Source organism: Nesoenas mayeri (genome assembly GCF_963082525.1).
Source record: "Nesoenas mayeri genome assembly, chromosome: 15".
Classification (NCBI taxonomy): domain Eukaryota; kingdom Metazoa; phylum Chordata; class Aves; order Columbiformes; family Columbidae; genus Nesoenas; species Nesoenas mayeri.
This window is the reverse complement of record NC_137559.1, coordinates 8,198,931-8,226,669: the sequence shown is the minus strand read 5'-3', so window position 1 is coordinate 8,226,669 and position 27,739 is coordinate 8,198,931. Positions and strand designations below refer to the sequence as shown.

Here is a 27,739-nt window from a genome sequence, read left to right as displayed (position 1 = left end):
GAAGATGGTGAGGAAGGGTGATAAAAATGAAGCTTTGTGCTCCAAGCTCTGGTGTTCTCCCCTGTGAGCACTTTTTCCCTTTCTGCCTTGTATTTTCTTCCTCTCTGAAATGAATCGCAGCCTGGGAAGGCACTTTCTGTTTCCTCACTCTGAAACCTGACCTCACAAGCTGATTAACAGGAGTTTCTGCAGCTTGATGGTGACCTCATAGCATGGAAGGAGTAAAGCATTTGGGAATAACAGATACCAGATAAAGAAAGGCTTTGCTTGTCATCCTTTCCACTACATGCAGCTGAGGTAAGTGGCAGGCGGGGGGTGCGGCCCTGCTGCCCGGCTGGCTGGGGACGAGATCTGGCTCTGTTTGCTTCAGACCCTTCTTCTTCTATTCCTGGAGCCTGCAGGCATGGCCACATTTCACCAGCAGAACCCCTGTCACTATTAGAGGGTTCTTCCACTTTACCTGAGACCTCTTTTGCACTTGTCTTGATTTACAAAAGCTGTTGGTCCTGGAGAAACTAGATTTCTCATTTTCATGAAAAGTACTGTAATATTTGTAATGTGTGGGGTTTTTTTCCTACTGAGCATGCAAATGTTAATTCCATATTTATGATACTTCCATCCTTGCTTGTTTTAAGGTTCCAAAATACATCTGTTTGGCTGTTCAGAAGTAAAAAGCAACACAAGTGTGAGCATCTGTAAAGTGGTCCCATGTCCATGTGAGACAAATCATTGGGATATTAATAATCTTTTCTCTTTTGTCTCTTATGTCTTTTGTCAGTGATATCACTTGAACATGATTCAGAATTGATCATGGTATTGTAGATTATGATTAAAACTCAACAACTGAAGAGAATAAATTTGATTCCATATATTTAAAAAGTAAGCAAAGCTAATAAATGTTTCTAGAGACCCATGTGTTTCAAGTGCATGCCTAAGTAGGCTGCATTAATTATAAAAATACTGGTTTTCTGTCATCCCTCTTAAATGGTAAAATAAACTTACAAACCATCCTTAACAATAGTGACAACCTCATCACTGCTTTAGCCTGCAATTAGCATGTCCACTGTGTGAAGGATGCTGATCGTTGGGTTCTGAGCATGCCTTTCCTTACAAAAAAATGTAGCAATAAAACTAAATAGGATTGTAAGCCAAAGATTTAACATCCTGTTGCGTGTCTCCTGATGCAGGACTACGATCGATGGTAATGCAAATAACAGCGATAAAGATAATTCTTTCTTTCCCTTGAAGGTGAAATAGGGGCTTTTGCTGGGAAATAATTAATCGGTGCCATTTCTAGTGAGATGTGGGGGTCGAGAGCTGCCTCTGCAAGCGGAAGGTGCTGGGAGATGCAGGATGTGCTGGGCTGTTCCTGGGGCCTCGTCTGCCACGGGATCTGTCTGGGTGCTGGACCAGCCAGCTCTGGTTTTGAGTTGCAGAAGAGGGAGATGTGTCCTGCTAGTGAGAAGCCAGAGCTGGTCCGGTGAGGTACCAAGTGCAGACTGGGAGCTAAAACACAAGATGTCATGCTGTGGGGTTAGGCAGAGCTAAAAATGCTCTCAGAAACGCAGAAGCAGCTTGTCCCTCCCTAGACTTGTTTGATCTTCGCCATAAGAAGTTTGTGTGCAGGATGCTTTTTTTTAAAGTAAAAACTGTAGGGGTTTTTTTACATATTAGAGGTGGTGTTATAGGACAAACAGATGTTGGAAAGCCACTTGCTAAAAGTGCTTGATTAGTTATTTTAAATTTTTCTAATAAATGATATGAAGTCTACAGTGATTAGATGAAATCAATTTTGAGCCTCTTCAGTTCACAAGTTTTATTAATTTAAAGAATGTTAACCAAATTAATTTGAGACAGGCAATAGAAACTGACCACATGATACATATTTATAAATCACTTCTTCATGAGGAATCAGGCTTTCAAAATGTAATGCCCATCATTCCTTGCCATCTGGTAACCTTACTTTATTCTCATTAATCTTGGAGGAAAAAAATCTATATCCAAACACAGATCCTTCATACAAATCCTCTTTATGTCACTCAAGCTCGTGGCACTTATTAATATTCATAAAAATCAGTGTGTGTTATTAAAATTTACCTTTAAAGTAAAATCAATGTGAGCGAGCACTATGAGCTGTTACTTTATTTAAAGAACAATTCAAGATAATATTCTGGATGTTGGTTGATGGTGATGATCTGGGGTAGTGGCCACGTTTCCCCTCAACAGGGTTATCTGCATAAGACAGATTGTAATCCCCAAGCAGACTTTGATGAGAAGCTTTTTTCCCCTCTTGATGAAATGAATCACGAATCAGGCTGCTTCATGCTCGCTTTCTGTTCATGGCTCTGCAGGTGTGTTTTTCAAGGATGTTGTCGGGAAGGCAGAACTTGGCATTGGGGTTTCAGGAGGTGGAACTGGAGGAGAAAAGCCAAGAAGGTCTGGGAGGGTCTGGACTTACTGCCATTGCAAATGAATTTAACTAACAGTGATGGCTGGAGTTTGAGGAACAATCCCGTGCCAGTTTTCACTTTCCTGAGAATGGTGCAGTCTCGCATCTAGCAGAGGCGCCCTGGCACCTCCATTCTTCTTGCCTGCTGAGGAGGATGAAGATGGCACACTTCTCCATCATCGCTGGTTGTCATGGTGCCTCCAACAAGTCGTAGCAGGGTAGACCCTTTCATGCCCCTGAAGAGGAAACCTGGGGTGTCCCAGGTGAGAGCAGCTGCTCCGTTCCTGTTCTTATCCCCTGCACAGTCCCGGAGCTCCCGTGGGCGGTGCTGGCCAGGCGGTGGCTGCTCCGCATTGACTTCAAGTGGTGTCTGAGCAGCCCTGCCAGCAAAGGGACAGGGGGACAGCACCGAGACTGACCCCCTGCTGCCCCCCGTGCCGTGCGGCACCATTGCACACACTGCCAGTCACCACATATTAAGGCCACATAATAAGATTTCTGCGTTTATGTGCATCTCTGGCTCTCTGCTTGGTTTATCACTGATGTGATGTGATCATTTCTGATGATATGCTACTATTTTTAGTAGTTTTCTTCCTCTGCAAAAGGCAGTAAAGCAGGAACCCAAGCGATCTGCATTGTACCACTGATTTTCAGAGGAATACTTGTTCTTTTGCCTTAAGATGATTTTATGCTAGATATTTTCCTTGTGAAGACAAGTGTGTGCGCCATTGTTGTTTGGCATAATCCTGGGTTATTGCAGACCAGTTATCCTGCTTGAAATCTGGGGATAGCGGCTAGCAGAAAAAAATCCGTGTGACCGATTTGTATATATAGCAGTTTCATACTCCAGTTTGCTTAGATAACTGAGGTGATTAACTACTTAACTGTAACTGTTCATATTCAGAAATTATTATTTGAAAGCAAACATAAGTCTCTGGAAGGAATTGCTATTGAGAACTACTGGGAGTGTGGGCAGTTTCTTTTTCCAGTGTATCCATCTACTTTGTCATAGTGGGATCCAAAAAAAAAACCATCAGTGGAATTATCTGGTCCTTTCTCTTTCTGTTTTCTGAATGCCTTTACTGCATCTCCAGGAAGATGGGGCTGGGAGGTGTGAAATCACTGAGGTGTGGGTCAGGATTGAGCCCTGTGCGGTGAAACCATCAGATGGAATGAGTTGCGGCACCTGGCTCTGCAAATGAGAAACCCCCTTGAAATCAAGGGCAGCTCATAGCAGCAAGTTAAGCTTGTGATCCTTTGCCAGCACCATGGGGCTTTTTGCCTCTTGGCAGCACTAAAGTAAAAAGAATGCAGTCAGCAAATTTGCATTTCAGTTTTTAAACTTAGTACCTTGGGCATTTTAATTTGTGGCAGAGTTCTTTGTAAATAGTGTATCTCAGTTATTTAAAGATTTCTTTTAAAAGACTATAAGGCTATGCTGTTTGGGTTTGGCTTTTTTTGTGTGTGTGTTACCCACTATTATCCTGTTAAATATTTAAGTGTATAATGAAGCTAGAGTAATGTCTGCAGTGTCTGCTTTCAGTAAGTCATTGGAATTTGTACCATGTCTGAGGCCAGAAGTATGAATTTGATTCACATGGATGTTCTTTTCCATTCTGAAGGCTTGCTGATTTTAGTTGGCACCCCCAGAGACGTGGAGCTTCATCTTTGTGCAGCGTTTAAGTAGGATTGGATGTGCACAAACTTAGATGAAAAACATGACAAAGAAGAGTAAACCAGAAGGATTCTCTTTCTATTATAACTCTTGGTGCTTTTAAAAAAATATTACAGGCAGAAAATGTTCAGAGGGGAAGATGACTTTCGAGTTAGTGTCCCCTCTACCTGTTTATCTGTAGGAGATTAAAAAGGTTGGGGTGAAATCTTGATCCTGTCCGAGCTATTGAGAACATTCCCACAGCTTCGGCAGGACCAGGATCCTGCCCCATCTCCCTGGAAGATGGAAAACGTGAAATGCCTGTGGGTGCTTGTTAACTGAACTGCATTCACACATTTAAAAAAACAAGATGCTTTATTCAGTTTGTGTTCTCTGTTTCTCCTGTCCTGGTGTGGGTTTTTAGCCGCCTAGGAGGGCAGGGGTGGTGGGGAAGCGCTGTGTGGTGGGGCTTTGCTGTGCACTCGGGGATGCGTTAGCCAGGACAGAGTGGGTGGCCAGCCCAGGGGTGCTGCTTGCCTGGGCCATCTGCAGCCACGCACCGTGGTCCACAAGCCCCGGATTGAGAACTGTGGCACAACACAATGCTGTGGGCAAAGTGCCGCCTCTGCCATCTCTGTCTCCGGAGGCTGTTGTTCACAAGAGTAATCGAAACGTGCCTGAAGTGCCTGTTTTCCCTGAACTCCTGGCACTGCTCAGTTGTGTTTGGGGATGTGCTCATATTCCCGAGCATGTTGATTTCAATCTCTGCTGCTTCTAGTGGTTAGTAGGGCTCTTTCCTGGATGCTGCATGAAATGTCTGCTGCTGGCTTGTTGGAAAAGAATAAAGCCTGCCTGGATGCCCTGCCGAGAGCTCACTGGTACCACGAAGGATGCGTGGTGGTGACAGCTGTGCTGAGCCGGCTCCTCGGTCAGGAACAGCTTTCCGTGGGGACAGCCCTGCCAGGGAAACCTCCCCTCCTCATCCCCCGGGGGGGCTGTTCCTCCTGTCTGGATCTGGGACTTATCCTGCTCTCAGTCCTCCAGACTTCGTGGCGCACAGCGGGAACCTCAGGTGAGATGGTGGTTTCTGATGCAGGAGCAGCTGAAAGATGCTTCAGAGACAAGGAAATTAAAGAGACCTCGGCCCCCGCACACAAATGTTGTCGTTCGATCTCTTCAGCAGACAGGACAGGATATACTCCAATACATTTATCTGAAATGCTTTTCTTCTCTGAGAATACTCGGTGTAATATTAATTTTTAATATTGTTGTCTCCGTGTCTCTTTCTTCTCCAAATGGTTGATATATAGTTTTTTGTTTCTTATTACTTTTAGGCTGCAAAATAGACAGGACCAATTAAGAAAACTGAGCCATATTTGTAGATGACTTAATATTTCAATCAGTTTTCTCTGAATTAAACTGAAACAGCAGTAGCAAATCCAGGAATCCTATTTAAGATGACATACATAGTGGGAATAAAATTGGACTTGTGCCTTCATTTGCTTCCTAATGTACTGTTGAGAAATCTGTGAATGTTTTCCTTAGTCCATTTTTATTGCTGCTAAGAAGCTCATTGCTGCCCAGCCTGGCTGGAATTCTCTTGGATGGAGGAGCAGGAGCAGGAGGCATCTCGAGCCAGGAGGGTGGTGAAAGCTGAGCCAGTGCGATGTGATGGGGATTAAGCCCTTGGCTGTAATTAAAAGGGTTCATCAACAGAGCTTTAGCACAGAGTGGTTCCAGCAAAACCCTGCGAGGAGATGGAGATTATACCAGGAAAATAGCTCTTTTGTCAGTGTGGCTTCCATCAGTCCTCTGAATGGAGCGAGTTGAACTGCTGCGTCTCTGGGAATGTTGCTCAGTGTAGCTGTGTCAGTTGTTAGGATTTTTTTTTTGCCTTTTTACTCATTCTGAAATTATATTGTTATTCTGTAAAAAGTTTCAAGAATAAATCTGAAAACTTACAAAGCAGACCGCTTTATAAACTTCTCGAAATCCGTACAACAGATTAATGAATATTTGTGAGTGACTAAGTGATTTCAGTGTTTAATTGACATCTCTGGGAAAAAATGCTTCCTTAAAAATACAAAACATTGTACAGTCTTAAAATTTAATGAAAAAGTTAATGTTTAGCCTCTGAGATGACTCCTTTATAGTGGAAGAAAGGTATTGGCATTTTTGGTATTTCTAGAAAATACTGCTGGAAAACCACCATAAGGGGGAAGAAAAACCCCTTTGTTGCAATAAATTTGGGCAGGAAGGAAAAAAAAGTTAAAAGCCCAGCTAAAGATTAAAAGCACTACAGAGCACTTGAGTGCAGGAAAATGAGATATGGCTAAAATACATTTAATTGTTTCTATAAATACGGGTATGTAGGAATGGAAACTGACTAATTGTTCGGCTGAATTTACTGAACAATTTTAAAAGTCTGCAAGAATAACAAATGATGTAGCCTTTCAGTCGTCTACACAACGAAGATCCAGTTCACAAACATAATGATGGCTCCAGTGTCACTTCTCATTATTCCAGTAAAAGCAATAGGAAATGGGCACATGGCCTATCCTGAGAATGCAGTTAAATACTGTGCGTATTGTTTCACGTGCAGAATTTAACAAAATAATCTTCCTGTGCATTTAAATGCCTTATTTTCCCTAGGAATCTTGTCAAAAATGATTTTCACCAGAGTCTGTATCTTTTAGAGTAATTCGTTAAATTAAAATTGCTGTGCCCTTTTGAGCAGCATTCTTTGCCCAGCGCAGCGCTTTCCCCTGTGTAGAGTACGGAGGATGAGAGGAGGCTTTTCTTCCCTGGAGGTCATAATTTTAGAGGTTTCAGCCAGTCCATGTGCTGGTGAGTCTGTTTGAGCTCGGCTTAATGAGCATTTTGGGACCAGAGGGATAGGAAGAGGCCAGGCCAGGGGAGAGCACCCCTGTGAGCTCCCATAGCCCCGAGTGACCTCCCGCAGGTTCCTCTTGTTCTATCAACACCCGGATGGTCAATTAAAGCCACCTCAGCTCTGTCCCCTGCTCCCTCGGGACCCAGGGCTGCTCCGGGCCCAGGCCTCCTCTTGCTGCTCAGCTGATGGGTTTGTATTTTAATTACTGGACTAGTTGGTGCAGATGACTGTAGTTTTAGTTTCCTCAGATGTGGCTGTTGCGGAGTAATGTAAAGAGACTAAAGTGTCTGGATTCGTAATGCCAGGGTAGGACTTGTTCTGGGGCTAGTGAGGCAACTTTAGTATCCTACGCCATTGTAAAGGTGGTGATGCTGTGCTTTAGACTTGGTTTGCTGTGGAGAGGATGTTAACAGAGCAAATGTTTTCTGAGATTTATGGATTTTCCCACAAGTTTGTGTTACCGGAATCAGCTCGGTTTCTGAGTCCAGAAGTATGGATTATGGGTCATTATTGCTTATGGGTATTTGTTAGTGTTTTGTGCTGAAAAACTCTGGTGACCACAAAGAACCAGGCTTGTTTCAGCATACTCAGCGATCTGAAGGTGCAGTTTGCTTTCCAGGGACCCTGTTTAAATATTTCATGAAAGCAACTGCAACTGTAGCTCTTACCAAGACTAATGCTCAATACCAGTTCAGTACAGTCGACCTGAACTGAAAGTTTCACATGTTTTACGTTACTTTGCTGTGCACGCTGGTATCTGATGCAGAGAATGACTAAAGCTCCCAGGTCAAAAGTGACATTTTACAGAAGTAATAACCTGAAAATAGGTGGTTTTCTGTTGTGTTTTCATCATGAAATGAGTGTCTGTAAAAATCGTTCCTTCAGCCCGATGTTCTGTGCAGGAGTCCACACTACTCTGTGCACAGCCGCCGCTTTGTTGTTGCTGATGAGAGTTGCATCTGGGGCAAACATATTTGACATTTGTTCCTCATCCGTGCCTCCTTTTCTACTTCTTCCCTATTCAGAAATTTATAGAGTTTGAAGATGCACTGGAGCAGGAGAAGAAAGAGCTACAAATCCAAGTGGAACACCTTGAATTTCAGACTCGACAGCTGGAGCTGAAGACCAAAAACTATGCAGATCAGAGTAAGCAAAGCTGTGCACCTGATGTGATTATACACTTTGCCTTTCACACAAATATAGTGCTACTTTGAAAATATTTTTCATACTTTTTGTTTGGTTTAATATAACTTACACAAAGCCTGAAATGTCTGGTTATCCTTTACTTTGGTATAAAATTCTGGGCCTTCTAAAGGATGGGATGTATCCACACTAATTTAGTAGAGGCATCATTACTTCTCTTCTGTGGGGCATGTTCACTCTCTCCAGATGCAAGATTTGGGCTATTATTGTAGTTTTGGAAGCTGGTTTCCAGTTTCTCCTTGTCCCTGAATAGAACCTCCCATTTTTCTTATATATAAACTATCATGTTTCCTTGTTTGTTTCATTATTTTTACAAATAGTTCCTTAACATGTGTAGCTGTGTTTTATTGGCTGAGATTCCCTGCAGAATTCATGGGTGTTTTGTCCAGTACTCCTGATTCTCAAATAGCCAGAGATGCCCATCCAAGAGGATAATTTACATTGTTGTCAAACTAGAACATTTATGGGGCACCAGGCTGCTGCTGAAGAGCTCTGCACCTGTGGTCTTTTTGCACTGTTTGCTCTGCTCATTTTGGGAACATGCAAATACCCATAAATTGGGTTTGTAATGAAGACCAGATCCCACAATGTGCATTATTCTGTTAGTTTGTTTTGTTCAGAAGGTATAAATTAATTTCTAACAAAATAGGCTTTGAGACTTCTAGTTTCTTCGGGGATCCTGTTGTGTGTTAGCTGATGGTTGGAATCTTCTCTTGGTAGTTTCACGACTGGAGGAACGTGAATCAGAAATGAAGAAAGAGTACAATGCTCTACATCAGCGTCACACAGAGGTAGGGTGTCATCTCATTATTTCTAAATAAATAAACTTTTAGCCTAGATGTAAAGTCATGTCAGAGAATTCAGCTTTACAATACCAGTGATGTTTAGAGCTTCTGAACTTCGGGAACATCAGAAATGTCTGAATGGAGGGTGTAAAGAGGATGTAGCCAGGCGCTTTTCAGTGGTGCCCAGTGATAGGACTGAAGGCAACAGGTATGAACTAGAATCACAGAATCAAAGGGGCTCCCTCTGGACATGAGTAGAAACTTCTTTATTGTGAGGATGATGAGCAGTGGCACAGGTGTCTGAAGATGTGGTGGAGTCTCCATCCTTGGAGACACTCAAACGCTGCTTGTACATGGTCCTGGACAACCTACTCTAGGTGGCCCTGTTTGAGCAGGGATGTTGGACCTGGTGGAGCCCCAGAGGTTCCTTTCAACCTCAACTGTTGTGTGATTCTGTGAACAGTGCCCTGTTACCTCATCTCCCGCTGCAAATCAGCCTCCAGGAGACGTCTTACATTATTTTTGGATACGCTTTTTCATGGCTCTTCAGTTGTGAGATTAAGTAATTTCCAACACTATTTGCCATCAGATTTTCTGTCAGATTACTCCATTCATTTACATCATCAGTTTAGAAGACAAAAGAAAAGACAAGGATATGTGCAAAAAAACAAGGGGAATTGGAAGTGGGTTCTGGAGAAGATTAAACAAAAGCAGAAAGTGAGTCTGTCCTTATGTGTTTGGCTCATGGATTTTTTTCTCCTCACAGATGATCCAGACGTACGTGGAACACATTGAACGATCCAAGATTCAGCAAGTTGGAGGAAATAATCAAACAGAGGGCAGTCTACCTGGGAGAAGGTAGGGCTGTCACCTCTCCATGCCATGTTTCCCATCTGGGAACTTAGAAACTGAGTGCATGTATTTGAGAGAAACCAGAAGCAGGACCTTTCCCTGTGGGTGTGAATTGTGCTTGAAGCTTTTTTGTAATGGGTTGTGGGTGAGTTGTGAGTATGTTTGCTAAGGCTTGGCGATGAGGGCTTTATGTGTTCTGCTATGAAGCTTGGGCTTTGTCACACTGCTGCTGATGGGGTTTTCTGCAAAAATCTGCTGGTATTCTCAGGTAGCATGTAAAAGGTTTACTTATAGAATGGATGGAGGCATCAAATGAAGTATTTGTGTGTGTGTGTCTTTCTGTGTGTGATGACCAGCAAAACCGTAGCAATTAAATGTGTTAGCCATTATAGGACTTTTTTCCCCTGTTCTTTCAAGGGAAGCTTTCTGTAAATCAATCACCCAGTAGACCTACTTATACCCAAGAAACTGAATTTCTCCATAAGAACCAGCCTTTGCTTAACGAAGACAGTGGTAGGAAAGAAGTTCAGTAGGGAGAACTAGTCTTTTGTAGTCTTAGAAAAAATTTAAAGCACAAATGTTGCAGTTACATTGATTTCTGTACAGGTACATCTTAACTGTCATTCTTTGGGATGAAGGGCTAAATTTTCATCAAGGATTGTGTCTTCATGTTAGAGAAATTAGTCTTTTACCCTATGAAAGTGTGGCATTGCCACAAAGAGAAACACTGTATGTCTGTGGAAGCCTCTGGTGGGGCTATGACTTGAGTTTGTAGGAACCACCGGTGCGAAATGGGACGTTTTCCTTCATTTCAAGCTTTGCACTGTTTGTGTGTGTGCGTGTGTAGCTCTGTGTTTGTAAATGCTTGTGCACAAGCGCTGGGGTCACACGAGTGTTTTCGTGTCCCTGCACAGCTGGGTGGGGGCGAACACCAGCCTTTGTGGATCTTGGTGAACTGATGTGCACTGAGGGGGGGATGTTTAGGTGTAATTTCTCATGGCCTGTCACACAAATTCAAATGCATTGATTTATTTTCATCTGTGAATGTGCTTGGGTGTGTTAGACTGTGTAAGGGGTGCATATTTACATAAGACCGTAAGTACATTGAGTCTGTTTGCCTGTCACTTGAGAGAACTTGGTGCAAGAACTATTTGGGGGGTGGGGGTGTCTCCTGTCCCCTAAAAGGGGTGATGAGCAGGGTGCACACTTAATGTGGGGTGAATTATAGGATTCTAGTGCATGCCTACACCATGTCTGTTGTAGGGCTGCATGTTTGCATGACCTTTGCTCTCTAATGGTTGTTTTCTTGTCTCGCTTTTTGTGCGGTTGCTGCTCTGTTTTGGCTGTTATGTTTGTCACTGCAGTCATCGCCAGTCGTGGAGGAAAAGGTAAATCCTATTGCTGCATCTTAACTTTGTTAATCCTAGTTCTGGAGGTTGCTGTTGAGTGGCAACAGTGTGATGCTGGGAGTGCGTTGGCATGTTTGCCCCGTGTCTGCTGGTACCTGTGTTAGATTTGCTCATTCGGGTGAGGCAGAGGGAGCCACCAGCCTGCTGGAATAACACAGCAGAAGAACCTTGTGTACTCAGAAGCAGAAGACACAGAAATTTGGTCCCAGAACAGAATCAGTCCTCTGTGATTGGACGTTCACACTTGACATCACAGAATGTTTTGAAAAGTCATCTTTTCTCCCTTATTTTCCTATAGAGTACAAGGCATGCAAATTTTCTGAGCGGGGCAGAAAATGCTTGTCACTGTTAGTAGCTCTCCAAAGGCACTTCTGACTTCGGACTGAACAGCAAGCTCTGTGCCCAGAGCCTGCATGGAGAGCATCTTTGAATGCTGGCAAACAAGTCATAGTTTTGTTATGTTTTATAAGCTTTAAGATGTTACTTGTAGAGCATCCTGATCGCAGGTTTTGGCTACTGCAGACCCTTATTGAAGAATTTGCTGTTTAGCTTGTAAAGCAAGGTGGAACTAACCAAGTGTTCTGCCGGTCCAAGACTGGCTATCGCAGCAATTGCTCCTCGGCACAAGTGACACTGCAGCGCTGTGACCCGCTGTGCTGGGTGCACAGTGCTGAGGATGGGAAAGTTGAGCATTCTGGTTTTCTCCACAAACATTGTCTCCTCTGCTAGACATTCCACCTCCTTCCTTCCTAAAGGAGCTGGCTGGTGCAGTGTCCTGTGTTAGGGCTCGCAGCTCCTGCTGCAGGGGTTTCACCCATGGTCACGAGTGAGGTGGTTGTGATGCTTCCCAAGCGTGGTCATCAGGCCAGTGCTGGTGATCGTTAAAGAAAGGCACATGAAGGTCTGTTATTACTAACAACGATGTACAGAAGGGCAGATTTCATCACTCCCCAGACCAATAAGCAGAAGTGCCATGCAGGAGGAGGTGAAGCACCATCCTTGAACCCCTTTTTGGATGCCTGTCACACAGAGGCTCAGCTTAGCTTGTCTCTGCAGGGCCGCTGGAGTCCAGCGAGCAGAGGCTGCTGGGGATGTCTCCTAAACGGATGTGTGCTCCGTCCCTGCAGCCTGTGACCAAACCTGGGACCCTCTGGCACAGAACCAGCTGCCGGTTGCAGTGTGCTGCTGCAGCCTTTTCCACCTCCGCTGCTTGCTCTAGATATTCTCCCACTGGAACTTAATCTTAAAACCTGTGCCAGCTTGTATATGCAGGATCAAACCTGCAGCTAACTGGTCACCTGCAGTTGCCAGAAAGAAGAGCATGAAGAAAATGTAATTACAGACGTCTAGCAATATGAACGATGTATTCATTTATAACTTTGATTTCTGAATTTTGAGTGCATTGTAGTAGGGATATGGAGAGGGGATCAGAGAGTACAAGTATTGTTTTTCTTAATATTGGAAGTGATCCCAAACCCTCTGATTTCTGCTATTGAAGCTAACCGGTTTGGGGGTGAAATGCGCAGAAGTCCTACACTGATGACTCTTACTGAGAAGCCTCTTTCCTGCCGCAGTGATGTTTTCTTTAGGGTCTGTGGAAGCTCTTTTTTATTTTTCTTTTATTTTTCTTTTTTTTTTTTTCTGTGAGTATTTTTTTGCTGTGGCTGGTTTTCCCATAGTACTTTTGTTTCCCAGAAAATACACAAATACACCAACTTAAATTGGCTGATGCCTCCCTGCACTGTTGCATTCCCCCTAGATGTTCCATACTGATGGAGAATCAGTTGTGCCTGTTTGGTCACTTGACCCCCTCCCTCTTAGAGCCTCCCAGGAGGATGTCTGGCTCTAGCAGTGGACACCATGCATCTGAGTAGGCAACACCAGGGTGGGAGTTGAGGTTTCATACAGCTGCTACATGAGGGGAAGGAGTGCAGTTCAGTTTCTGGTGACTGATGTTTCACGTAAGCTAGTGTGCTGTTTCTTTTCTATAAGAACCTTGTAAATGGCTAACGGATTGATTTCCCCTCTCTCTCTCTGTTTATCTCTTTAGCAGGAAGGAACGTCCTAACTCTCTGAATGTGTTCCCTCTCACGGATGGCATGGTACGTGGGCAGATAGGGGCCAAGATCGTCCCAACACTGGACCACTGGCACCTGAGTGACCTCGGCCAGCTGCAGTCCAACTCCAGCTACAAGGTTTTATAGACCATCACGGAGCAAGGGTTTCCCACTCTCCCACTGTCAATAGCATCTCATGTTTTCATTAAGATGGAGACCAATCTGTGTCCGTAACCCTTTGCAGCCTCTCCCTGCCATGCATCTGCTCCCTTGGTAGCTGTGCTGTAGGTGGGAGGATATTCTTGTGCAGATCTGGCATATGGTACAGAAGGGATTTGACACAGCTCCTCATGCTTCTTGTCTCAGTGATAATCTCCTTTACTTGGCTGGCCCCAAGTTGAAAGGGATGTATGGGGAGGCAGTTAGGGGTTTAGGGAAGATTAATCTTTCACTTTTTTTAGCTTATTTGGGAGAGAAAATGCTGGAACCTGTCCCTCTCTCCCCCTCAATAAGAGCAGTGCTTTTGCACCTCAGCTGGGACCAGGCATTGGGTTGCGCTCGCTCTATGGCATTTGTCTTTTTTGCCTGACCACTGTTCTGGCCTTCCTCTTTTTAGTAAAAACGGCTCCTGATCCTCTCTGGACACCCAAGTCTTGCTCTGTGCTTACAGGTCTTCAGTTCCTCGTCTCTCCAGTTGTTACTCCAAACTTGCATTGTCTAGCTTCAGAACACTTGTCACCTCCAGCACGCTGCCTTCTGTACTGGGGCTTCCCAGGAAACTTGCAGCATTGCAGCCGCGCTGGAGCAGCTGCCTGGTTCTGTCTGTCGCCTGTGGAGCTCTGCTCTTCCATTCAGAGACTGGTCTGAGCCCAAAGAGACGTTGTACTCTTAGGTGACATCTCACCGTGATTGTTGACAGTTTAGACTATGCATGGGGGCTGCATTTCCCATGAGCTGTACCTGGAGACTTCTCAAAGTCTTTGTGCTCAGGACCCCACCAAATTATTCTCTTTGAGTGATGTTCCACAAATGCCTGGTGACGGGCCTGAGAGCCAGCGGTGCATCTACCCAGCACAGCTTGCAGTATGTCCCCCAGTGTCTCACAGAATGTCTGGTCTGCTTTAAAGATGTCTGATAAAGTTTTCTTTCTCTCTGCCTGGAATTTGTAGAACATCAGGTTTTTTATATGTCGCATCTGCTAACTGGGCTCCTTGTGAGGAGTTGTAAATTGCTAATCCTGTGAAACACATTGAGGCAGTAAAGGCAAAGAGGAGGGGGAAAAAAAGAAAAGAAAGGAGAAAACTCGACTTATTGTGCCCATTCTGCATGTTTCCAGATTACATTAATGGTCCCGAGGGACTCTGCAGGAGTGGCCTCCTTGATGCATAGCGCAAGAAATTTAGACAATTTCAAAATTTGTGCAGAAAACAAAGCAGCAACTTGCCTTTTTAACACTACTTTAGTAAAGCAGCCAGGGCTAGCACAGCACAGACCTTAGCACTTGGTCAGCCCTGTGCTGTGATGGAAGTTGGAGATCCAAAAGCAACATCTTTGCAAGTGTGGGGACTGTTCTTGCAACCCTTGGAACTCTTGCTGTAGTGTCAGAGGCACAGAAGTTTGGGAAACACAGCAACGTGCAGAATGCCAGTCAGGTCCTACAGTCGTTTCAGGAGAGCTTTGCCTGGAGTCAGGGAGTAGCAATGCGACGGTGCAATTATGTAATTAAGGATGGTGGACATGAAGATAGAACTTGAGTGTGTTTCTTCAGACTAGTGCTGTGCCAGCACAGCACTGCTGCCGAGGATACAACCACCAAAATGCACAGAGACCAACCAGCTTCTGGTTCTGGAAGCGGTTTATCCCTTGGGGTCTCCAGGCAGCGCTGCACGCCGTGGGGTGAACGTGCCCTTGAGCTCTGTAGCAGCCAGGCATGTGCAGCAGGGTTAGTTGTTAGAAAAGAGCTGGGAGGACGTTGGAGTTAGATCTATCGTCCACAGACTTGCTAAGGTGTAATTCTTTAAGTGATTCCATTGCAGAACTTCTGAAAGACGTTGAGTAGGTCTCACTGATAACCCAGCATCTGTGTTGCAGGAGCATGTAACAGGAACCCAGATAAATTGGAAGTTTGATGTCCAAGCTCAGGTAATAGAGGGTTACTGACTGCGTCTCAGTGATATGTTGGTAGTGGTGTCAGGCAAAAAGAATCCACTTGTGATGAGAAGAAAGCTTTGTGCAGAAGCGGTGGTGTGCTGCTCCTGGTGTATCTGCCAGGTAGTGCTGGGATTTGTGTTGGTGCTTGTTTGAGTGCTGCATTTCAGGTTAGCTGGTGGGGTGGAGTTAGGGAGATTGGGCTGTGGAAGACTTGGATGGGCTGGTGTGTTACTGACAGTTTCCTAAGTGTTCTGGAGCAAACCTATAAATAATGAAAGGGTGTGATTTACCGACTTAATAGATTTGCAATTTGGAATGGAGATTTTCCTCCTGCAAGCTTCTTGCACACTCTCTGACTGCAATGCTATTTCTGAAATGTTTTGCACGACTGGAATCTCAGCAGTCCTGCTCATGCACTCCTCGCCTCTGCTTCAGAGCTCTGATATTTCACTGACATCAACTGCACACACATGGCTCGCCTTCCCAGTATGTATATCCTGACTCTTCTGACTAGTTTTCCTTCTTCATGGGGCCATACTGTAGTCATATTTTAAGTGTCCTTCTGTACTTAATATTACTATTTTCTGTTTTAGTTGCCATCATTATATTATTTTATTTTTACATTCAGTTGTACATTTATTTTATGCAATGTTTTGGAGATGAAAGTCCTTAACATTTTTGTTTTTATGTACTATGCTTTCAGTGTTATAACCATACAATTGTGGCTTCTCATGGTGACATATGACTGCTATGAATGTTGGGCCTTTGCAATGCATTTTGGAGGTCACTACTACACATTTGATGTTTAGGAGGTTGACAGGTATGGCTGTAGGTAAGTGGTGGTTGTGGAGAGTATTCTTTGGGTGAGCTCTGGGTTATGGAGAATGCCTCCTGCGCTGCAGAGGAGAGCTGTACACTCAGTGGAATATTTAGCATAAATGAAGCACTCAGGTCAATAGGAGGAAGATAGCAGCTAAGATTATAATAGAGCTTCTGGACTGTGAAGAGGAGCATCTTGGTGGTATTAATGTTTGGGAGGAATTTCTCCAATGTAGGCTCATAAGTGGATGAAGTACATTTTCTAGGTAAACATAAAACTCAGATATATAACCAAAGAGTAAGTTAAAGACTGAGGTAATTACTGACTGGTGTGTTCTGGGTGAGGGGCAGATTATGTCAATAAAGAAGAAGTTACAGCATATCTCTGATACCAATATCATCCTACAGACACTGATAATACAGGGTTTCTGAATGACATCTAGTTCCTAAGAACAAGGAATGACAGGTGGACCTACCTGGGTCTCTTTTACAGCACTAAGATGCTCATGGACTCTGGTTATGCTTACAGACTTACAGTGGGTACAAGAACAGCTCTGAATCCTTTCATCCAACTGGGGTTTTGTTTGGGGAAAAGAGGTTTTATGGTTGTACTTCACACTTGATACTCTTTGTCCCTTTGTAGATTAGAAAGCACAGCAGGCAAACTGCAGTTAAAGTAATACAAAGTTTACTGGGTTGGATATGTTCTCAGAAGCCTGATTTCATTTTTTTTCTTTACCTATTAGGAAAGCAGCTCCTAAAACAGGAATATGAGGTGCAGGTGGGAAGTGTGGTTTTCACATGTAGCAGCCTAAGTGAAAAGTCCCCATCTCAATCTTGATGCTAAAATCAGCAAATGTGCAGGGAGATGATTTGAATGTCCATGTGGGAATGTGGGTGCTGTCTGGACTGACAACGTAGAAACTATATACAAAATGTGGATCTTATTTAATGGTCAGCAGTTTTAAAAAAAATCTTAATTTCCAATATAAATGCACGGATGCAATATAAAACCTTTGACTTCCAGAGTGCGGTGTGCAACAGAGTATTTTAAGATAAGTGTACAGAGGCCAGTCTAATTAAAGGAAGATCTTAGTAAGATTCTAGATTTAAAAAAAAAAAGGCTGCAAAGGGTTAACTCACCATTTTTTTCAGTCTTCTCTCTCATCTCATTTTGATTTTTTTTTTTTTGTCATATTATGAGCTTGTTATTATTAGAATAAGAGAACAAAACTTCCAAATCAGTGAAGTGAAGCAGCGTCACAGCTCCAAGGTTGGAAGGCTCAGAGCAGCCTCTGAGCAGAGACAGGATCTTTCTTTCCAGTACTTGCACAGGAGGGGAGAGACAAGTAGTAAAGATTAAAGCTGGGCCTGGATGTGCAGATGCTGAATGTCACTGCACCCAATTGCAACTCATTATCACATGTAACTCAACATTAATTTTGTCATCTCCCTGCAGGCACTAATTAGAGTGGGCTGCCGTGAAGAATGGGGAGATCTCATTTGGGTCTGGGAGTGATCACAGCATTGGTCAAGGTGTTAATTGGCTGGCTGTGAAACTGTGCTGTTTTAATTGACAAACAAGGCTCACAGTATAAAATCCTAGCAGAGCCTTGAAAGCCTCCCATGTTTTTCAAGAGTGATACTACAAGAAATGGGGCTGTAATGTCTGTAAAACTGAGAGCTGTTGGGTGTGCATTTCACACTGGGAATTCATCTCCTACGTTAATTTGTCAGCTTCTCATTTTTGAATTCTTGGGTCTTGTCATCCTGTCATTTGGAAGTGGGGAGACCACACGTGTTTCTGCTGTGTTGTCAAGCTGGACCATGCCTGGCCAGCCTCTGCCGGAGGCGGTGTGGGGACACAGGTCTCCTGTGCTAGCAAAGCCAGACCATCCCAGCTTGGTATCCACCTTGCTTCTGCAGTTTGGCGTCAAAACAGCTTTGCTGTTCTCTCATCCAGGTTGTGTTGACAGCTTACCATAATAACACCATCCAGGACCTCCAAGAGGCCACTCCAGATCCTTCCCAAGCAATATCCATGTTGCCTTCCAGTCTTGGGAAATGCTGGCCTGGTTTACTGCAAGTGCTGAAGCCCATCAGCTTCCACTGCGGTCAGTGTCAGCTGCAGGTGCTTTTCACTGATGACAAGGCCACCTATCCCGAGATGCATGGTGAAGAGATCACATACTGATGTGACTTGTGAAGAATCATGTTTACTAGTAAAAAAGAAAGGATACTGCTCCTTTCTCAAGTGGGATTTGCTTGCTGAGTTCAGCACGAGAACTCACTGCTTCATTGTGGTTGCAGTGCCTGGTGTCACCAATAAGCGCTGGACATGTAGCTGGTACAGTGAGCAAAACTCATTCTCCATAATGCTTTAAGGCAGCCATACACCACCAAATGGGAGATTAATTGAAATGTATAGCTGTGCTTTTCCCTTTTTGTTCTTCCCCCACCCTGTAATTGCCACAGTGTCCCCAGGATGAAATGTCCGAATCTGGGCAGTCCTCAGCAGCTGCCACACCGAGCACCACTGGAACCAAGTCCAACACTCCCACATCATCTGTGCCCTCTGCTGCCGTCACCCCCTTGAACGAGAGCATCCAGCCCATCAGCGAATACAATGGCACGACCAAGAGCAATAAGAGGGCACGAGAAAAGCGGAACAGCCGGAACATGGAAGTCCAGGTCACGCAGGAGATGAGGAATGTCAGCATAGGTATGGAGGCTGCAGCTTGAGCGTTTGGTCATTAGAGTAATTGCCTTCCCAGTGCTTGTGTCCCTCTGTTACAGCAAGAAGTTGGGAGACTGAGGGGTAATCAGCTTTGTAACTGTAGAATTTGAGCTTGCCTTACTTAGAAAGATCCATGAGTGAGACAGGGCTGATTGGATATTAGCAGTTTTCTGGGTAGCAAATTTTAAAAACTTCAATAATGAGAATAGCTTCACAAATATGCAGGATGGAAATAGGTTATTGAGTTCAATCCCCTGCAGTTGCATTCATCCATGTCATGGAACCTCTTTCATGCACAGTCAAATCCCATCTTGGTCTAACTGAGCTTTTAAAAGCTGTTTCTGGACCTCATCAATATGATAGTTCAGAGCTTCCATTTCATTTTCTCCCTGGATTTATTAGTAAGTATTTGATATTCAGTTGTTCATATGACAAATTTGTCAGGTTAAATAACTATTTTCTGTGTGCTTGTCCCATATCCTGATGTGTTTAAAAATAGCAACTATATCCAGCTGTTTTTCTCAGCTAAATAAGCTGTTTTCTTTTAGGCTGTTTCTTGTGTAAGAAACTCACCAATCTTTGGAAGTTATAGTTGTTTTCTCTTCATTTCCTGGAGTCCTTTAGTGATTTGAATTCATTATTTCTTGTCAGGAAAGCCATTACCTAAGCCTTTAGTACCAGGCTGTTTAAATAAAGAAAATGGTGTAATAACATGATAAAAGGCCCTTTCTGTGCTGTTTAATGTAGCTGTGCCAAGGTAGTGTCTGAGTGACTCTCAGCATGTGCTGTATTTACGCTTGCCGCAGCCTTCAGAAATGAGAAGTGGTCTGTTTTCCAGGTCATGAACAAAAGGACTGTAAAACTAGCTGAAGATCATAAGGAGAGTCTGTGCAGGAGCACAGGGATGAGCGTAGGTCCCTGAGGTTGGCATCTGAACCGGCTGATCTTTTGTTCTTAATACGGAGGAAATTCTCTGCTGATGTTCACATCTGGTTCCAAACAAATTAAGACTAAAACAACACATAACAACTTTTGGTGTAGCATTCGAATGAGAATTGTCATGACTGAATCCCATTCTGTATTTATATTAGCAGCTGAGGGGGTCCTAGGGTCACAGATGTCAATCTGCCAGGAACTAGTGTAGTTCTCCATAAAAGCGGATGTTTTCTGCATAGCCACCTGTGGATGGTGATCTGCCTAGTGGTCCTGGCCAGGGCGAGTCAGTAGAAGCACTTGGTAGAGATTGAGCATGGATGTCCGTAGTTCATATGCTCTCTAAATACTTATCCATATTTTTACAGCTGCTGCTTAGCAAGCTCATTTACCATCAGTACCTTTCTTGGGTCCAAGTCTGCTCTGTTCTATATGTGTGCAAGTCATTGTGCACGTGAAAGCTGCTTTTTCCTTGATGGAAGTATCATTGTAGAATCTGCTCAAGGCAGATAGTTGTATCTTTATGATGTGGTCTGCATATTCAACCTTTGAGCTATTTCTCACATGTAATGCAAAATCAGATCTCCATGCTGAGGAAAAACACAGATAGTTGAATTTTAATTATGTGGTTTATGTGTCTGTAATTCAAATGTCTGTCACTGATGCAAATGCCTTAGAGCTGAACTACAAAAAAAAAATACTCAAAGGTATTTGCAGAAAAGTTTCCCAGCTTGAAAATATAAAGAAAAGGAAGCCTCTGTTTCTGCGAGCTTGAGAACCGCTGCTGTATGGATGCCCACTTTGGCAGCAGATACACATCACACTTTGTTTTCAAACATGGCATTTGTTGCCAGCTGGTGCACGATGCCAGTCTAAGTGAACAAAATCAACCCTCAAGTTGTCATGGACTTTGTATATTTGGCTTCTGAGGATGTTTGGAAAGGTCAGAAATTTCGCATCTAGCACCCTTGAGGGACTGATGCAGTTTACAAATTAGATCTTTAATCCTTCAAGGTTTTCTTGTGTGTACAGACACTGTGTTTGTATTGCTTGTTTAGAATAGGTGCAAGCTGGAGCTTTTGAGCAGTTTGGTATCCAATAAATGTGACTTCACAAGAGGCGAAAATTCCTTATTCTTTAAGTACTGGCTTCAGGCTGTAGATTGTACAGAAACCAGGGTAGAATTGATGTATCAACTTTTAAGTGAGACTTCACTGTAGTGGATATCTAAACTAGTTGTAAACTTCAGAATTTGTATTGAAAATTTATTTATATTAGAACTAAATAGTGCCAATTCATAACTTCAGTAATCTCTGGAAGCTATACAGAAAATCACTGTGCTGTCTCCAGTCTCAGCTAAAGCTACATGGTGATTGAAGAGTCTTTACTGACAGATAAAAGGTTTATTTGGAGTTTATTTTAATGGATGAAGTATTTCTGGTTATCACGTTTTAATGAGAATTCAGGCCAGTGGCCTTGGTGATGCTCTGGTAAGGTGATGGGGAGGGGATGCTTATGGTCTTCCTGCTCTGGAATTGTAAGGGCACCTTCCCAGCATTGGCGCATTTGTGATTCTAGTTACCAGCCACTTTCTGTTCTTGTTTTAAGACTTTGAACAGGACACCATGAAGTTTTGAAACCTCAGTATTCAAAGCTGCAAAATTCCCTTCAAGGAATACCATCCTCTGAAAGTTCTGATCCTATAGATCATATGTATTGTCTTTCCTAGGAATGGGCAGCAGTGATGAGTGGTCTGATGTTCAGGACATCATAGACTCTACTCCAGAGCTAGATATGTGTCAAGACCCCCGCCTGGAACGCACTGGTAACAGGTATAGATTATGACTTTGTGACCTTCCACTTGGTTTTAGGAGGGGTCAGGAGTGGATGTGATGGCTCACGCTGAGTTCAAGATGCAGCCGTTTGAGAAAGTCCATATATTCTGCCTAGTGTGACTGTGGTGGGTTCTGACCTTGTTTGAGCTCTCCAGAGAAGGCAAATGTCTGCTGGTAAACTGCAGAAGGATCCGTCCAGCTGACCCAGAACTGGGCTTGTTTGCTGTGCTGGATCAGGGAGGACGGGGAAATGGAGCAACAAAAGGCTTAAGACAGGCAAAGGAGACATGGGTTTAGGCTGTCAGAAGGAGGGAAAAGATGCATTGCTGAGTGCCGGTTGCTTCTTGTCACTTGTGCTGCCCATTAGACTGCATGCACTGATTAATTCTGGTGCGGTCATGACCCGCATCTCTAAGTCCTCAGTGTTCTCAGATGTCTGGGTAGCTCTAATTTTTCTGTAATTGAAAAAAAGAAAAAACACCCACGCTTTTTTTTTTTCTTTTTCTCCTTAATGTGCTCTAAGTCTGTGATGTCAGAGGGAGCTGCCGCACCCCATTTGTAATCTCTGGGCTTTATCAGCAAGACTTGATTTATCAAAGAAGCCACACAACTTGAGATAATATCCAGTGGTACTGACCTTCCTGTTAGACTGCTGGAAAAATTGTAGAGCCTCTTTTCATGCTGGATGACTCCTCTCATGCAGGGCAGGGCACTTAAAAGCATTTATACCCACATTAAGAATGTTTTTTAGAGTAGACAATGACAAACCCAGAGGTTGCCTCATCCTCACCTCCTGTAGCAGCTGTTTTCTGTTTGAGCCGTGGGACTGTCAACATGTGCGAGAAGATTCTTGATGGTACCAGAGACACCAAAAGGTGGAGGTGTGCTCCTCTATGATATGATTCAAAAATGTCACCTTTGATTTAGCTTTAATAAAATACATTTTGCTGACGTGTGAAGAAGCATTTTGGCACATAGACTCACCCGAAGAAGAAGCTAACCTTTCAGACCATTGCTCTTTTCAACATTTGAGTCCTTATCTGATCTTACCGCTATCTAAGGTTGCTATCTAAATTGATAGAAGTGTGGGAATCCTTGCAGAGCCTGAGAAGTCAGAGCAGACAGCTTCTGTGAGTTGAAATTCTTCTATCAATCAAATATTGAATAGTTATTAACCTTGTTTGTTTTTGGTTTTTGTTTCAATTCCAACAGCCCAACACAGGGGATTGTGAACAAAGCATTTGGCATCAACACAGACTCTCTGTATCATGAACTTTCCACAGCAGGGTCCGAAGTTATCGGAGATGTCGATGAAGGAGCAGATCTGCTAGGTAAAAACTTTAGAACCATTCTGTTTGGCCTGGTACAATTCCAGCTATATGAAGCTTCCAGAAGCACTTGTATTCTTTCATTTTTCAGAACTTCGAACTTTGACTTTTAAAAAAATGGCATGGAAATCAAGACATTATATGACTGAAATACATACCTATAGTACAGTGATGCTTACTTAGAAAATAACTTTGGCTGTTGAGTAACTCTTATTTGGGTTGTCTTTGTGTGCATAATTAATTTTCTATAGGATTCTCCTACACAAACAGTTGGAAGACAAAATTTGCTCCTCTGCTTCCTCCCCCAAATTTTGCCCCCCCGCAGTAATTTTACACACTAGAAATTTCACTTGGAATAAGGAGTTTGCTTGAAATTTGTAAGAAAGTAACTCCTTTTGTTAAGTTTTTGAAATTTAAGGGATATCGAAGTGTTTTGGTCTGTATTGCAGTTTTTAGCCTTTTATAGTCAAAGAGATGTAGTAACTCACTTTTTAGGCTGATTTTGAAGGAGTTTGTAATACCTGAACTCTTGTTACCGTCCATATTCCTGACTAGGATGTTGAAGCAGTCAGAGCAGCAGCTTTACCTCAGGTAGCGATGTGAGCCCTTGCCATACTTTTTGGTGTTGGACTCTTCGAGTATCTAGACCTTAATTCATAACAGAATTTAAGCATGTTCTGAAGCCCTTCCGACTGTTTTCAGGACAATACGAGTGGTCTTTGAGTACTCAGACAACATGGGCAGCTGACAAAGTTTATAACTGTGTATCTCACTTTCTATTTTACTGATTGATTTAGGGAGCCTTAGGAAACAATAGGACTCCAACAATATGCCTTTTATGCATTTAGTAGCAAGAGATCTGATCCTGAAAGTGTACATTTCCTTTCTGGTGATTACAAGTGTAAGAGCTGCTTATGGTTAACCTTGTTAAGTTTGGTTCTGTATGTATGTCCAGAACAGGATGAGCTGAATCATGTCACAAGATTTGCAGCAGCTCAGCTTTGCAGAAATTAAAATAGCAAGATACTTGTATCACCTTTGAATATGAGTCTTGTATCAGGACCCTCGAAAAGGGTATGTTTGTGCAGGGGGGATAGATTTTACCTTGTTCACCAAATATTTTAACCATGAAGGCGTGAACTGAAGACTGGAAAGGAAGTTAATGCAATACTTGCTTTATCAAAGACAAAAATCTGTGAAATTGTTACTGTTGTAGGCAATAATGTGACTGGTATGTAAGAACACACTCTAAACTACAATCGGAACACTTGCAACACCTTTCTGATATGGATAGGTGGTATTTTTTAGAAGCATGGTGCTAGCTCTGCAACATGCTAGAGAGCACTCATGCATCAAGTGTTAAAACATCTGTTGTTTCACTTCCAAGTCAAGATTGCCAAAAGAAAAATATCTACAGAAGAGTCAAAATGAAAGCACAAGCTTTCTCTGTCTGAAATTGAAGCAGATACTTACAAAATTAAGGATTTAAAAGGAAAAGCAAGATTTCCAGGTCTGAGGATCACCTGGATGTTTAGCAGTCATTGCAGGAAGGCTGGGGCTCCTGCTTAGAGTTAAATCACCCTTGAGCAGCAGTTGGCAGGCAGGTCTGTTTCTTGAATGGAAAATCTCACTCATCCCTTCCAGATACCTGCAAAGCGGCCAACATCTCTTGGTACAAAATTAGCAGTCTTCATTGCAGTTTTGGAATACAGAATAATATAATAAATAAAATGTGTGTTTCCTCCCCTGCCCCTAATACTGCTTTATATACAGGAGTTTATAGAGGAAGTATTCTGGAGAAAAAAATGTGGAATGAGAACAATTATTTACTAGTGATAATTGTAGACCAGATTCCTGTTTTATCACTATGGCCTTAGGAACACTAGTTGTCTGTTTTCCTATGTGTTCAATTGTTAATCACAGGTTCTTACCTCTAATCCTGAGTAGGCTCCTCCTCCTCACGTCCTCCCCCTTCCTGCCCTTCCCTATCCCAAGAGCTTCTGGACATGAAGGAGCACCAGCAGTTTGGTTGTGTGCTATGGGCAGGTCCTTCCTTTCAGTTTTAGGATGCCCAACTGTGTTTGCTTTGGAGATTAAAACCTTCTTTCAAATAACAGGAGTTTTGTGGTGAAGACAGAAACTCAGCCATATTAGTGGTAAGTTTTGTACAGAAGTTGAAATGGGCTCATCAAACTGAGTCCCAGCACCGTGGTGTAAAAAAGAAAAAAAAAAAAAAAGAAGTTTTAAAATACAACTAATTGTCTTTTTGCAAGCTGAAGAGCACATTTATTGTCAGAAGATCGAGTTACTAAAATCACAAGGGAAGGGGAAGTGAGAAGGTGGTGGGAACTGGCTGTTCTGCATTTAGTGCTATACAAGAAAATAAGGTTTATCCAGTTCAGGAAGATGCAATTGCCTGAGGTTCTAGTCTGGAAAACTGGGGGTAGCTGAGGCATGTGGTTGCTGTTGTACCACGGGTTACCTTCCCTTGATTTTTTTTCTTTTAATGTCCTGTATGTAGAGTCATGCCATATACAGTCATGGCAGGTCCTGTCCTTAACTATTTCATGCCTTTTGACATTGAAATGGCTGAATCATTGTTAATTTTTTTTTGAACAAAATTTTATTTTGTTGGTTTCGGTCACTGATTGATCCTTTTTTCACTTCCTTTTTTTCCCTTGTCTCTCTGTGCTTCGCTGGACATGACCCATAGGGGAGTTCTCAGGTGTGTATCTCCTCTGCTCAGTTTCCTTTCTTGTTTCTTTTTTCCTTGTTGAGGTCGAATGACGTGGTATACACGTGTGATACTCCCCTGCTCTTGTCCAAACACGGCTGGCTTTGCAGACTTCTCCCACTTGCTCCTCGCTTGGTTGCCTTGCACCGGTGGGTCCCTGGGCAGCAGGACATCCCGCTCTGTGCTCACACGCCTGCTGCCTTTCAATAAGCTCCTCTTGTGTGGCTTTCTGCAGGTTTGCTCCACGGTGTCACACTGGCCTGTCACTCAAGGTCTCGGGGCTCAAAGTGTTTTTTTTCTGTCAGGATGGGTGCTGAGCTTGGCGCAGAGCTGGGCTGGGCACAGGGTTAGGTTCCACGCTCCTCCCAGTGAACCAGGCTGTGAGGAATCCCTGATGTGCGTGGTGGCCACTGTGGGTTAGTTGATGCAGACTGGCCCTCTTCTGGAATATCTGTAGTGGCATTAAAGATGCTTTCTTGATGGAAGCTTTGCCTTTCCAACATGAGTTTAAGTAATAGCTCTGTCCTTTGTTTTGATGAAGACACACCGCCTTCTGTGGTCAGAAGCTTGGCACCTTTCCACTTAGGCCATGATGCAATTTCACATGAAGTCAAGGGGATCTCTCTTGATTTCAGTGCAAACTGGATGAAGTTTTCCCCGTAGTAAAGGCAGGTGACTTGTGCGGACGCAACAGCGTGATGCTGTGTGGTGATGCGCTGTCACCTTCCTCTGCCCAGCACCTCTTGGCGTTGGCTCTGTGAGGCTACAAAAGAAAGGGATGGCATCATCCTTGCTTTTAATTCAAATCACTTTTACTGTAAGCCACTTTTTTGTGGTCCTTTCTCAGAAAACCTCCCGCTAAAGTTGAGCTGGAGTTTGTCACAGTGTGGAGACGGATTTGGGCCTGTCCAAAAGGCCAGATGAGAGCTTTGGTGTTCACCCCCCGTTTGTTTTCCCTTCTGCCCCTGTCCTTCCCTCACTGTGCTCAGTGTCTGTTGAACTACCTTTGTTGTGGGATGGGAAACCCAAAGACGTGTAGTCCAGGGGAAATGATGAAGATGGAAGAAACAGATGAGCTCATCTTGAGCTTGTCCTGACACTGCAGGTGTAAATCCCCGTTAGGCCAGGCTGCAGCAGAACGAGGTGTAGATTAGTTGCTGCTGAGCATCACGTATTCTGGCACCACACACAGCTGTACACACGCTGATGAGCTGCTCCGTTTGCTGTTTACAGACTGGTACTTAATGGCTGCTTTTTTTCTCTTCCTTTCTTCCCCTTTGTCCCCATCTCTTTCTGTTCCCTTTCTCGTATGGGATGGCTCTCATAGTACGGGATGATTTCTTTGGTAAGGCGAAGGCCTTTTTTATTTGATTTTTTTTTTCTTTTTCTTCTTTTTTTTTTTTTGGTTTGTTTTTTAATGTGCATTTTTTTCTAAATTTCCTCCATTCACTCAACATCCCTCCATGTGTCTTGCATTACCTTGGTTTTGGTTTTTTGTTGTGGTGGTATCACCTCTCCAAGAAGCAGGATGCTGCTGGTCAGTAGCGGTGGTTTGGGCATTCTCCTCTGTTTCTTGTAGCTGATTATCCACTTTGATGCTTCACACTGTTTGCCTTGCTATGGGAGGTGGACCATTTAGGATGGGCTCTGTTAGACAGGGTTCAGTCCAGACCTCTCTTCCCTTTGCTCCACAACACAAAGGGATGAAGAGACCTCCTTTAAGTCACTCCATGGTGTTTTTTTCCCCATGAGCAGGGCTCTGCCATAACAACCTGCATAAAGTGTCCATTTTATGGCTCTGAGGTGGCTTCATCCATTTCTTTATGGCAAGACTAGCCCTTCAGACCTCTCACTGGTTAAAACGTTGGGCTGTGACTGTCACTCACAAATAAGGTAGAAG

At 43.5% G+C, this 27,739-nt stretch overlaps 1 protein-coding gene across 1 annotated transcript in view; it reads left to right on the top strand.

The window, feature by feature from the left end:
• The window catches only part of MAPK8IP3 (mitogen-activated protein kinase 8 interacting protein 3), a gene marked incomplete at both ends in the record, with an annotated part of 56,321 nt that overhangs the window by 6,201 nt on the left and 22,381 nt on the right, over window positions 1-27,739 (top strand). Inside the window, 8 exons of the mRNA XM_080354302.1 lie at window positions 8,022-8,142; window positions 8,920-8,990; window positions 9,751-9,842; window positions 11,201-11,224; window positions 13,296-13,440; window positions 18,748-18,994; window positions 21,672-21,774; window positions 22,990-23,108. Coding sequence (XP_080210428.1) covers window positions 8,022-8,142; window positions 8,920-8,990; window positions 9,751-9,842; window positions 11,201-11,224; window positions 13,296-13,440; window positions 18,748-18,994; window positions 21,672-21,774; window positions 22,990-23,108 — 922 coding nt within the window. The remainder of the gene's footprint in view (window positions 1-8,021; window positions 8,143-8,919; window positions 8,991-9,750; window positions 9,843-11,200; window positions 11,225-13,295; window positions 13,441-18,747; window positions 18,995-21,671; window positions 21,775-22,989; window positions 23,109-27,739) is intronic.